Raw genomic sequence first — 13,557 nt, 5'->3', positions numbered from 1 at the left:
TCCCGTCTCTTTCTAATTACGTAACGCAGGGAAAGAATGGGTGACCAATCAGGAACCCCGAGAGGCTCAGCTCTTTCTGTTCCGCCCTTCCGTAACGTGTTTCGTTCTCGCGTTCTGAGAGGCTCTCGCTAGGCGCAGCGGCCGGTTTCCGTGGCAAAAGGAAAGCGCGGGAATTACAGATTAATTGAAACTGCGACTGCGCGGTGTGAGTGTTCCTGACCAAGGGCGGTCCGGGGGGTTTTTTCAGAGAAGTGGGCCTCTGGGCCCGGGAACCACAGACGCTTTGCTCTGGATAAATGTGAGAGAACCCTGGGGAAGGGAGAGGGGCCTACAGGGTGCTCCGGGGGACAGGCAGTAAACAGGTGTGGAGACAGCAGGGGAGAGGTAACTCCTGAAGGCGAGCAAGATGGGTGTTATCTGCCAAGGGGCGGGCGGAAGATGGAACCTGAGAAGCCTAAGACGTTGAATCTGGGGAAATCGTGGGGAGGGGGGTAATTTGTGGGACACGGGGTCGGGGGGAGGCGCTGCAGATAAGGGAGGGGGCAGGATGTCTCCGAGGGGGAATCCTGATGGTGGAAACTGGAATGGGTCTTGAGGGGGACATCATGGTATACAAAGATGGGCTGGTATATGTGAGATGGAGACCCAGAGGGAAAGCGGGGTGCAGGAATGTGTCTGGGAAGAGGAGGAAACAGAATTTTGTGGGAGGAAGAGCCGTTAAGAACTGGATTCATATGCGTTTCTGAGAAGGGACAAGAAGGAAGTAGAGGGGCGAGCCTCCCTTGGCATATACGCTGCTGGCATGGATGTGCCTGAGGAGGATCCTGAGATGAGTGCAGGCCAGTGGGAAAACACTGGGGAAGGACAGGGGTGGGGAGCATTGGTTGGTGTTGATTTTGATTTTAAGCGAGAAAAAGAAAACAGCCGGGATGATTGGAGAATTAGGTGGCTACCACCACTCACCCAGTCAGTCACCCCACTGTGGCTTTCCCGTTCTTGGAGAAAGGAAAAGACCAAAAGGAAGTGATTGGAGGCTAGATGTGAAAAAATAGAGAATTTAAATGGTCTTAATTACAAAAAAACTTGTAGAATTTTTTTAAAATAAGGTTTTTGTCATTAGTTCTATGGTTGATCTGATACTAAAGCATTCCAATTTTAAGTGGCACTTAATGAAATCAAGCTTTTAAACCTTTTAACGTGATTTATTTACATATATATTTAAGTTCATGTGTTAAAGTTCATGGAAACAGGAAGAAATGGATTTTTCTGCGAATCACGTTGAAGAAGTACAAAATGTCCTTAATGCTATGCAGAAAATCTTAGAGTGTCCAATCTGGTAAGTCAAGAGTTTATTAATTTGAGATTCTTCCTTATATCCGATGCAAATGAATAGAATTGACCGTAGATAGAAAGGAGAAAAAATTATAATGTTTATTAAGATTAAGCTATTAAAGTTGCTGCTTTTCTTAAATGAAGAGCTTTAGGAATATAAGAAATTACTCCTTTTTCTCCACTCTAACCTTCCCTCTGTGCCACCTCAACACACACAGTCCCCTGTCTTGAATGTCCACAGACTGTCTTGATTGGCTGTACATTGGGGCAAGGCTCTGGTTTGGCTTAAGTGGCGTTTGGGCATTTCATCCATCTCTACAACCAGCTTGATCACTTGGAATGGACATAGTTAATAATGGCAAAATAAAATCACAAATGCTTGGTGTCAGTGAGTGGGTAGGTCTTGGGAGAACCTTTGGTTGAAACTAGCCCTGTACTATATTTAAATAAGAATACTGTGAGTCCTCAAAGCCTTTAGCAAGTTTCTTTGACCCCACCCCCCAGATTTATTCACTTATTTAAAAATTTTTATTTTTTATACAATTTTTAAACGTTACTCTCCATTTACAGTTATTATAAAATATTGGCTATATTCCTCATGTTGTATAATACATCCTTGTAGCCTATCTTACACCTAATAGTTTGTACCTCTCACCCCCCACCCCTATACTGCCCCTCGCCCCTCTTAGACTTTTTGAGTGAGCCTTTGTTTCCTTCATCTACAAAATAAGGAGGGGACTAGAGTAGTAAAGGTTTTTTTAGATTGAGGTGTAATTTACATACAGTGAAATGCAGAGAGCTTAAGTGTACAAGTCTATGAGTTTGGGCAAGTGTATATATATCTGAGTAACCCAGTCAAGATATAGAACATTTCCGGGCTTCCCTGGTGGCACAGTGGTTAAGAATCTGCCTACCAAGGCAAGGGACACAGGTTCGAGCCCTGGCCGAGGAAGATCCCACAAGCCGCAGACAACTAAGCCCATGCGCTACAACTACTGAGCCTGAGCTCTAGAGCCCGCAAGCCACAACTGCTGAGCCCACGTGCCACAACTACTGAGTCCATGCGCCTAGAGCCTGTGCCCCGCAACAAGAGAAGCCACCACAATGAGAAGCCCACGCACCGCAACAAAGAATAACCCCCACTCGCTGCAACTAGAGAAAGCCTGCGCACAGCAACGAAGACCCAACACAGCCATAAATGAATGAATGAATGAATGATATAGAACGTTTCCATCACCCCAGAAAGTTATCTTGTGTGGATTCAGGAGCTCTTAACTTGCTGACCCTCCATGACCCTTGGAGGCCTATAGATAGAACTGTATTCTTATATAATTAGTTTCTTATGTAATTTTATATTTTGTATTTTATATATTTAAAAGCATTGCTCTAAGAAAGGGGTTCATGAGCTTTACCAACTGCCAAAGGGGGTCCATGGTACAACAAAGGTTATGAACCCCAGGTAGTCACTAGCTGACCTCAATGGTATCTCTTAAATCTATAAAATAAATTAAAAACCATACCTCAGAATTTCTTGGTAAAAAGCCAGAAAGGCAATTTAGGAGGATTACTGACTACCCTCTTCCCTCTGTTCTCTTAATTCTGGTCATTCTGGCCTCTTCGCTGCTCTTCAGACATGCGACATATTCTCCTGCCTCTGAGCTTTTATGCTTGCTACACCCTCTGCCTGCAACATTCTTCCCCTGGTAATTGCATGGCTCACAAATCTTGATTGAAATACCATCTTTCAAAGAGGCAGACAATCCCAATTTAAAATTGTAACACTCCAACCCTCAACACATCCCTTATCCCCCTATGTTTCCATAATGCTTATTTTTTACATAACTTAAAACTATCTGACATTCTGTATAATTTATTTATCCTTTTTCTCAACCCCCACAGAATATAAACTCCCATGGGCAGAGGTTTTTGTTTTATTTACTTCTTATCTTCAGTAGTTAGAACAGTATCTGGGACATAGTAGCCACTCAGTAAACATTTGTTGAAGGTATTAAGTAATAAACTAAATTGGTTCTTTGATAATTTAGTGGTTTTTAACATGGTGATAGTGGTGGGTATTATTCAAAAAGTAAACTGAAAAGTTTTACCTTTGCTTTGTGCTTCATCAAAGTTGTTTTTCATACTTGGAGTCAAATAAGATTTTAAAAAATGCAAGTTGTGTTTTCAGAGAGAAACAAGATTTGTAAGTAACCTACCTTCTGCTCCCCTGCCTCTCAACATTTCAGCTAAACAAGAACCAAAGCTAAATGAGCTTTACAGCCTAATTTACGAAACATCAGAGCCAGGCAAGCAGGAAATGACAATTGGAAAAAAAATTGCTTTTGAAAAAGCATAAAACTTACTCATGATGATTACAAAGAGTGATCAAAAAGTCCTTAATGGTATGGCATTTGGGTCCATTTATTTTACATTTCCATGGGACTCAGTCATAATAATGTAATGTTCTTTCTCATTCTGGCAAAGTAAACTATCAAATAAAAAAACTCAGATACAGGGGATTCCCTGGTGGCGCAGTGGTTGAGAGTCTGCCTGCCGATGCGGGGGACACGGGTTTATGCCCCGGTCCGGGAGGATCCCACATGCCGCGGAGCGGCTGGGCCCGTGAGCCATGGCCGCTGAGCCTGTGCGTCCGGAGCCTGTGCTCTGCAATGGGAGAGGCCACGACAGCGAGAGGCCCGCGTACCGCAAAAAAAAAACAACTCAGATACATAAAAATTAAAGATGTGAGAATGAAAGTTAATGTTAAATTTTTATTTTCAGTCAACTACTGTGTATTTTCCAGCTCCATATTTATTTATTTTTTCAATCTGTTTTTTTTTTTTTCTTTTGGCTGTGTTGGGTCTTGGTTGCTGTGCGCAGGCTTTCTCTAGTTGTGGTGAGCGGGGGCTGCTCTTCCTTGCGGTGCACGGGCTTATCATTGCAGTGGCTTCTCTTGTTGCGGAGCACAGGCCCTAGAGCATGCAGGCTTCAGTAGTTGTGGCATGTGGGCTCCATAGTTGTGGCTCGCGGGCTCTAGAGCACAGGCTTAGTAGTTGTGACGCACGGGCTTAGTTGCCCCACAGCATGTGGGATCCTCCCGGACCAGGGATCAAACCCATGTCCCCTGAAATGGCAGGCAGATTCTCAACCACTGTGCCATCAAGGAAGTCCTCAATCTGTTTTCTATTAGAAATAGACCTGGTTTTTAAACTAAGACTGTTCTGCCTGGTTGTTAAACCTTAAACTCATACCTAGTTCACTTTTTTTTTTTAACATTGCCTAGAACAGTACAATTTGCAGTTAATGTCTTAAATGATTCCTGACTGTGAATGGAAACAATGTTATTTATGGTAACTATAGGGTAGGTTTCCAGCTTCTTTGAGGTCTCAAGCTAAAATTCCTTCTCCTGGCCCCTGAGTCATTACTGGCATTTATTTCTGATAACTGGTAGTTCCAACTCTTTACACGTGAATATACAAATTCTTTGACTTTCGAAGAGTTTGCTAAAATGTGTATCCCAGTGGGTGGTGGTTGTTTTTTGAACCTGACCTAGCTTCTTTCTCCAATCACTTACCATGTTGGAAGCTCTAAATATAAATATGCAGTAGACCTAAAATACTTCCTGGTTTCAAAAGTTTAAAATATTTGAGTCACTTTTATTTTATTTTTATTTATTTATTTTCAATATACATTTATTTATTTATTTATATATTTTTGGCTGAGTTGGGTCTTTGTTGCTGCGCGCGGGCTTTCTCTAGTTGCGGCGAGTGTGGGCTACTCTTCATTGCAGTGAGCGGGCTTCTCATTGCGGTGGCTTCTCTTGTTGTGAAGCACAGGCTCTAGGCGCACAGGCTTCAGTAGTTGTGGTTTGTGGGCTCTAGAGCACAGGCTCAGTAGTTGTGGTGCACGGGCTTAGCTGCTCCGCGGCATGTGGGATTTTCCCGGACCAGGGCTTGAACCTGTTTCCCCTGTACTGGCAGGCTGATTCTTAACCACTGTGCCACCAGGGAAGCCCTATTTTTATTTTTTTAATTAATTAATTAATTAATTTTTGGCTGCGTTGGGTCTTCGTTGCTGTGTGCTGGCATTCTCTAGTTGCAGCAAGCGGGGACTACTCTTCATTGCAGTGTGCGGCTTCTCATTGTGGTGGCTTCTCTTGTTGTGAAGCATGTGCTCCAGGCACATGGGCTTCAGTAGTTGTGGCTCACGGGCTCTAGAGCACAAGCTTAGTAGTTGTGGCACACGGGCCTAGTTGCTCTGTAGCATGTGGGATCTTCCCGGACCAGGACTCGAACCCATGTCCCCTGCATCGGCAGGTGGATTCTTAACCACTACGCCACCAGGGAAGTCCCTGAATCGCTTTTATAGTAAACATTTACTTTCATCAGGACCTAGAAGAGAACATTTTAATTTTTTTCTTTTCATTCCCATTCTCTCTTCAAGCTTTTCCTTCAACAGTAATTACTTTTTTATGTATTGGAGTTTTCATCTGTTCAAAGTTTGTGTTTACAGTATGTTTGTATAGCTTGGTGTTTAATTACTATACTGAAATATAATTATCTCAGAATTGAGTCAGTGGTGAGAATGAAAGCCATCTGGTATCATAGCTAAATCCAAGTTCTCTTTTACTGAGAATTTCTTTTGCTGTCTAGCCTATCTGAGGAATAGTGATTTACTAACAGATCAGAGTTTTTTTTGTTTTTCTTTTTAAAATCACTTTCAGTCCCAATAATAATACTAACATTGGTACAAGTCATCTCAGGTTGTAAACATTTTCCCAAGTAGCATTTAATTTTATTCTCAGAATAGCCTCAAGAGACTGGTAGAGTGGGTGACCGAGAAGGAAACTGAGGTTCAGGTAGAGTGGTTGGCCTGAGATCACTCTGCTAACAAAGAGAACTGTAGTAGAAACCCAGTCTTCTGACTTACTCTGGTATTTTTCTTTTCATTGCCCTGTGCTGCGTCAGAAACCCCATGATTGCGAGAGTTGTGTTACCAAACCCTTCATAAGGAGGCTATTGTCCCCCAGCTTTTCTTGTGATCCTTTTCTAAAGAGTTAAACATTTAATGAACCACATTCCTATCACATACACAGGTTACCTGTTCTTTGATGTCTTGCCTGAACTTTACCAAGAATCAGTTTCTGGAACTCTCATTCAGAATAAACACTGAAGACTTAAAATAGCCTGTAGGTTCCTGCATGCTCAGGCTCCCACCTACCTCTCTGACCTCTTCTACTAGTACCTCCCCCTTGATTATTCATCCTAGACCTTGGCCTACTCGGTGTCCTTCAAAAACCCTGGACATGGTCCTGCTCAGAGTCTGTCTTTTCTGCTCCCTCTGCTGGAATGTTCTTCCCCCAACTGTTGCACAGCTTGTTTCCTCACATTGCTCAGCTGTCTGCCAGTGTCACCTTCTCAGTGAGGCCTTTCCTGACTACCCTGTATATACCCTTCTCCCCACACACTGCACTTCCTGTCCCCTTACCTTGCTTTATTTTTCTTTTTAGCACTTATTCCCATATATGTTTGTTTCTCAATCAACTGCCTACCACAACTAGAATGTAAGTTCTGTGAGGGCAGGCTTTATTTTGTTTGCTGCTGTATTTGCATCTCCAAGAGCAGTGCTTGCACATAGTACATGCACAATAAATACTTGTTATATTAGTAAATGAATTAATCTCAGGAGGGCCTTGAGATTTTGTGGTTAGATGGGTAGGGATGAGAATTTGAGTGATGTATTTTCTTTTCTGGAGATTTTAATATTTTTCTAAGTTTATTATTTTCTAAATTTTCTTCAGTGAGTACTTATTACACTGTTCTTACAAAGTAATCACAAACCAAACATCATGTACCTCCTGAAGTGATGTAATAAAAGTACACAGAACCATCTGTAAAGTGTTCTTGCCAAAAAATTGAACCCAATTTTGACTCTAGGTCTAGTTTATAGGAAATAGAGGTTAGAGGGACAAGTTAAACCACATCATAGGGTTATAATCAGCAAAATCTAGAATGTGGGAAATTCTGGAGGTCAAATGACCTAGTTTTTTAAATGACGAGGTAAAAAAAGAGGAGAAATCTGTAAAAGAGACTTGAGATATATCAACCAAATGCAATGTGTGGATCTTATTTGGATCCTGATTTAAATGAATTTAATTATTAAATTTTTATGAGACAGTGAGGGAAATTGGAACATTAGTTGTATATTAGATGATACTAGGGAAATTATTATTATTATTTATTATTATTTTTTTTTTTTTTGCGGTACGCGGGCCTCTCACTGTTGTGGCCTCTCCCGTTGTGGAGCACAGACTCCGGACGCACAGGCTCAGCGGCCATGGCTCACAGGCCAGGCCGCTACGCAGCATGTGGGATCTTCCTGGACTGGGGCACGAACCCGTGTCCCCAGCATCAGCAGGCGGACTCTCAACCACTGCGCCACCAGGGAAGCCCTAGGGAAATTATTTTTTAGGAGTAATAATGGTTTCATGGTTAAACTAAAAGAGTCTTTATCTTTGAAAGATATATTCTGCAATATTTATAGATGAAATGCTATGACAGCTGGGATTTTAAAAAATATTTATTTATTTTATTTATTTTGGCTGCGTCGGGGCTTAGTTGCGGCACGTGGGATCTTCGTTGTGGCATGCAGGATCTTTTTAGTTGCGGCATGCAGGTTCTTAGTCGCGGCATGCATGTGGGATCTAGTTCCCCCACCAGGGATTGAACGTGGGCCCCCTGCATTGGGAGTGTGGAGTCTTACTCCCGGGACCACCAGGGAAATCCCCTGGAATTTATTTTAAAATAATCTTGGCTTTGAGTGGATTTTGGTATGGATGAAATAAATTGGCTGTGAGCTGATAATTGCTGAAATTGGGTTATGGTACATGGAGTTCATTTTACTGTTTTATTTGTGTAAATGCTTTAAGCCTTCCATATTAAGAAATAAAAAGTAGGGGCTTCCCTGGTGGCGCAGTGGTTGAGAGTCTGCCTGCCAATGCAGGGGACATGGGTTCGTGCCCCGGTCCGGGAAGATCCCACATGCTGCGGAGCGGCTGGACCTGTGAGCCATGACCGCTGAGCCTGCACGTCCGGAGCCTGTGCTCCACAATGAGAGAGGCCACAACAGTGAAAGGCCTGCGTACCGCAAAAAAAAAAAAAAAAAAAAAAAAAGAAAAAATAAAAAGGCAATCACATGCCAAAGAAGTGCTATGAGGGAATTCAAAAGAAATACAAGAAGTTTTTGTCTTTGTGGAGCTTAAAGTTTAGTTAACATATAGGATGTGCACCCACAATGATAGCTCAAAAAAGGTATCAGTGAAAACTAATATGAAATAATATCAGCTAATTTTTTAAATGCTAAAGATAACATAGAATATAGAAAAGAATGATATATTCTGTTTTGATGTCTGAAAGCTCATTGAGGGTAAGGATCATATTCTCTGCTGTATTTTTGGTTCCTAGTACAGCAGACATTTAATAAATATTTATTGAATGAACTTAAAGCCTTACTTTGACTCAGTTATAGCAGCTTAAAGTTGAACTTCTTTATTAAGAATTCATTTATTCATTTACTTTTAAATGAATTATTGAACCTCATTTCTTTTATTTTCTTTTTTTTTCCCCTACCCTTCTAGTCTGGAGTTGATCAAAGAGCCTGTTTCCACAAAGTGTGATCACATATTTTGCAAGTAAGTTTGAATGTTTTATGTGGCTCCATTATTAGCTTTTGTGCTTATCCTTCATAACACAGGAAACACCTAGCTTTATTAAAGCTTTAGCTTCTTCAATTATGTGAAAAAGAATCGTAAGTTTTTGTAGCCATAGTTTGTGGTAAAATATTGGCATATTTATCTAGTGGGATATGAAATCACTTTGAACAGCTGTTTGTTTTTTGTGTCCATGGGTGAAAGCAGATTGCAAGCAGTTACGAAATAAGCAAATTGTGTTTCAACTGTCCCAGTTTCTCCTTTCTGTTCATTTCTGCCTGTCCTTCTGCTCTCTGCCCTCTAAGGTTCAGTGTTTACCTGCTTCATAATCCTTGTGAAAATAGGAAAGGACCTGATATCAGTTTATATTTAGGCTGAAATTCATTCATACCAATGATTCAAGTTATATTTACATTTTTAAGGATTTTGCCCTTTGAAATGGATATGTTTCTTGATGGAAGAATTTCAGAAAAAGTTTGGTAGATAATTTTGTGGAACAGGGGGTTTTCTCCTTTCCTTGATGTTAAGCTATGACTGAGGCTTGCCCTGAATACCAACTTATTTCTTTTTAAGCATTTTTTTCTTTTTTAATTGAAAAGGTAAGCCATGTCAATGGTAATGAGTTTACTAGCATATATGATGCAAAATATTTTTCCCTCCTACCTCAAACCCCTGCCTCCCCCTTCCCTCCCCAGAAAAAAACCACAATTATCAATTTCTTATGTATCCTCTGAGGAATTTTTAGATTCAAGAGTTTGTAACTTGGGATTCATGAATGGTTTTCATGAATTTCCTAGAATTATATTGAATTTTAAGTTCAATTGTATTAAAAACTATGGGCCTGTGCAGTTTTCTGGGAAGACAGTTCATAATTTTCATCAGCTTGGAACGTTTCTGTAACCTAAAAAACATGGAAAGCTTCTGCATTAAGGATAATGAGGGCTGGCTGAAGCTGGAGGAAACCTGTTCCCTTTGGAGGGATATCCTTTGAGCACAAGTCTGCCAGCTGGCCGGCCCCTTCCTTCCTCTGAATTTTACCTTTTTGCTATTTATCTGTCCCAACAAGGATCCAGAGCCCATTTCCACTGTCTCTCACCCCTTTTCCAGGTCACCGCACTGGCCTAGATCTGTTCCCAACAATTTCCTTCTCATTCTTCAGGCCCTTCTTCCTGGTCAGGTGTCATGGCAGCACGGCTTTATCTCTCCTTCAAGAATTTTTAGTTTTGTGGCCTCTAGAGGGAAGCTTCTCAAACTGTCTGTGGTATAGGGCCATTTTCTTTGTAGACCAATACCTTTATAAAACAAAATTTTAAAGTCCCCCTATTTAAAAGGTTACAGATAGCTGAAGACTAACCTTTTAAATGCTGGGACTTTCACTGTTTCTTGACAAGAATCTTTCTGAAATGTACTGTATGCCTTCCTGTCACCTTGAATAATAAATATATGGTATTATAGTGTGTAAAGAAGAGATTAAATTATGAACATTCATTACTTTGAGAGCTTGTGGAAGAAGGCAGTTTTACAGGCAGAGGAAATAATATGAGCAAAGGTATGAAGAGAAGAAAGAATATGTTCAGGAAAAAGAAACTAACTTTTCATATATAGAGAGAAGTTGTATTACAGAAGGAAGGAGCCCTCAGAGGGGAGATGATATTTGCAAGAGAGAAAGATCCAAGAGGAGGCAGAGGGATTGGAACTAGAAAATGGATGCTAGAAAGAGAAATAGTTGTTATTCAGTGAAGTTGGAGGTAAAGACATCTGTTGAGATTGAGAAGGTTAAAGTTGGCAACTGGAGGAGAGTGAAAAAGGCTTGCAATTCCTAACATGGAGGATAGGAAAAGCAGAATAGCCAGCCATATATATATATATATATATATATTTTTTTTTTTTGCGGTACGTGGGCCTCTCACTGTTGTGGCCTCTCCTGTTGCGGAGCACAGGCTCCGGACGCACAGGCTCAGCAGCCATGGCTCACGGACCCAGCCACTCCGCGGCATGTGGGATCCTCCCGGACCAGGGCACGAACCCGTGTCCCCCGCATCGGCAGGCGGACTCTCAACCACTGCGCCACCAGGGAAGCCCTAGCCAGCCATATTTTAAGTGATAAGTTCAAATTAAAAGTTTAGTATAATGCCTGTGTGATAGATCAACTTTTTCATGAAATATCTTCTGTAATACCTTTATAGTCTGAATAACACCTTGATCTATATGATAAGAAAGTTCAGAAATATACCCCCAAGCATTAATTGTATTTTCTCAAGGTGGACTCTCATTGCTAACAATAACGCAGCTTTATTGACTGGAGTAAGCCTGTAGTTCTGAAATCTTTCATGAGATACACAAAAAGTACAATGGTACCAGTTTAGAAAATATTACTTAGGCCGTTCACGCATTAGCTTGCAGTTTCCGAACAACAGATGAAATGTGTAATACTTTTTGAAAGATCTAGACCACATTGTCCAAAGAGATATAATCTGAGCCATATAAATCTAACCTAAATTTTCTAGTAGCCACATTACTTACCAAAAGGTTTTTTTAAAGGTGAGATTAATATAGTTATATATTTTTAATCCAATTATGGCTAAAATTTTATCATTTCAAAATATAATATAAAAATATTAATGAGATATTTGACGTTCTTTTTTTTTTTTTTTTTTGCTGTACGCGGGCCTCTCACTGTTGTGGCCTCTCCTGTTGCGGAGCACAGGCTCCGGACGCGCAGGCTCAGTGGCCATGGCTCACGGGCCCAGCCGCTCCGCGGCATGTGGGATCTTCCCGGACCGGGCCACGAACCCGTGTCCCTGCATTGGCAGGCAGACTCTCAACCACTGCGCCGCCAGGGAAGCCCTTGACATTCTTTTTTTGTAGTAAGTCTCTGAAAGCTTGTGTTTTTCCATACTTACAGTACATTTTAGCTCGGACTAGCCATGTTTCAAGTGCTCAATAGCCACCTGTGGCAGCTGTATTGGACAACACAGCTCTAGAAACTAACTACTCAAAGTGGGACTCATGGGTCTGTAGCAACCACATCACATGGGAACTTCCTAGAATCTCAGCCCTACCCCAAACCTGCTGAATCAGAATCTGCATTTTAACAGGATCCCCAGGAGATTCTTATGCACATTAAAGTTTGAGAAGCAGTGCTCTGGAATTATAACCTTTCTATACACTTATATAGAGGATACTAAGAGGGACTAGACCAAGGAAGGCTGAGGTTTAAAGACCAGATAGACCAAATAAGGCAAGTCTTGGGGTCATTTAACTGAGGAGATCCAGATAAGTGGTGAATCAGTGTTGGGGACGTTTCACGGCTGGATACATTAGATCATGACACCAGGGAATTCTGTAATCTAGTAGTAGGTCGGTATGTCAGAGGTCCAGAAATAGGCAAGAGATGGATAATCTAGCAAGTAGATTGAACATAGTCTCTCAGGAGTCTAGCAGCAGAAATGAGAAGTTCAGGGTGGTAGTTATAAGGGAAGAAAAGTAGGAGGGACCCAGCCATAGGAGGCTGAGGGTTAGTGGTAAGATTCTCATCCCTAGGAGACAAGAGCCTTGACTCAAGGGACTGGGATACTGGGCAAGGAAACTAGGCAGAATCTTCCAGATGAAGAGCTCAAGATAGCTTCTTGGTCGGGGAGGGATAAATTGGAAGATTGGGCTTGACATATACACACTACTATATATAAAATAGATAACTACTAAGGACCTACTGTATAGCACGGGAACTCTACTCAGTACTCTGTAATGGCCTATATGGGAAAAGAATCTAAAAAAGAGTGGATATATGTATATGTGTAACTGATTCACTTTACTGTACACCTGAAACTAACACAACACTGTAAATCAACTCTACTCCAATAAAAATTAAAAAAAAAGAAAAAAAGATAGCTTCTTAATTGTTGGAACTAAAGTACAAACCAGAGGTTTGATTAAAAAAACAGAGCCTTGGGGCTTCCCTGGTGGCGCAGTGGTTGAGAGTCCGCCTGCCGATGCAGGGGACACGCGTTCGTGCCCCCGTCCGGGAAGATCCCACATGCCGCGGAGTGGCTAGGCCCGTGAGCCATGGCCGCTGAGCCTGTACGTCCGGAGTCTGTGCTCCGCAATGGGAGAGGCCACAATAGTGAGAGGCCCGCATACCGCAAAAAAACCCAAAAAAAACAAAAAACAGTGCCTTAGGACTTCTCTGGTGGCGCAGTGGTTAAGAATCGGCCTGCCAATGCAGGGCACACGGGTTTGAGCCCTGGTCTGGGAAGATCACACATGCCATGGAGTAACTAAGCCCATGCGCCACGACTACTGAGCCCATGTGCCACAAATACTGAAGCCTACACGCCTAGAGCCCGTGCTCCGCAACAAGAGAAGCCACCGCAATGAGAAGCCCATGCACTGCAACGAAGAGTAGCCCCCGCTTGCCACAACTAGAGAAAGCCTGCGCACAGCAACAAAGACCCAACACAGCCAAAAATAAATAAAATTTAAAAGAAAAGAAAACAGAACCTTATTTATACAAACTGACA

At 41.8% G+C, this 13,557-nt stretch overlaps 1 protein-coding gene across 9 annotated transcripts in view; it reads left to right on the top strand.

The window, feature by feature from the left end:
- The window catches only part of BRCA1 (BRCA1 DNA repair associated), a 64,384-nt gene that overhangs the window by 153 nt on the left and 50,674 nt on the right, over positions 1–13,557 (top strand). For 2 of the 9 annotated variants that reach the window (XM_027094658.1, XM_027094654.1), the window contains exons 1-3: positions 17–298; positions 1,224–1,336; positions 8,966–9,019. In XM_027094658.1, the coding sequence (XP_026950459.1) occupies positions 1,257–1,336; positions 8,966–9,019 (134 nt within the window). In that variant the 5' untranslated portion in view covers positions 17–298; positions 1,224–1,256. Of the gene's footprint in view, positions 1–14; positions 363–1,223; positions 1,337–8,965; positions 9,020–13,557 lie in introns of those variants that run through there. The other 7 variants (XM_027094659.1, XM_027094656.1, XM_027094657.1 and 4 more) reach the window with 7 other exon arrangements.

The sequence above is a fragment of the Aethalodelphis obliquidens genome, unplaced genomic scaffold (genome assembly GCF_003676395.1).
Source record: "Aethalodelphis obliquidens isolate GAN/ISIS:26980383/991018 unplaced genomic scaffold, ASM367639v1 scaffold89, whole genome shotgun sequence".
NCBI classification, from domain to species: domain Eukaryota; kingdom Metazoa; phylum Chordata; class Mammalia; order Artiodactyla; family Delphinidae; genus Aethalodelphis; species Aethalodelphis obliquidens.
This window is presented reverse-complemented; position numbering and strand designations above follow the sequence as displayed.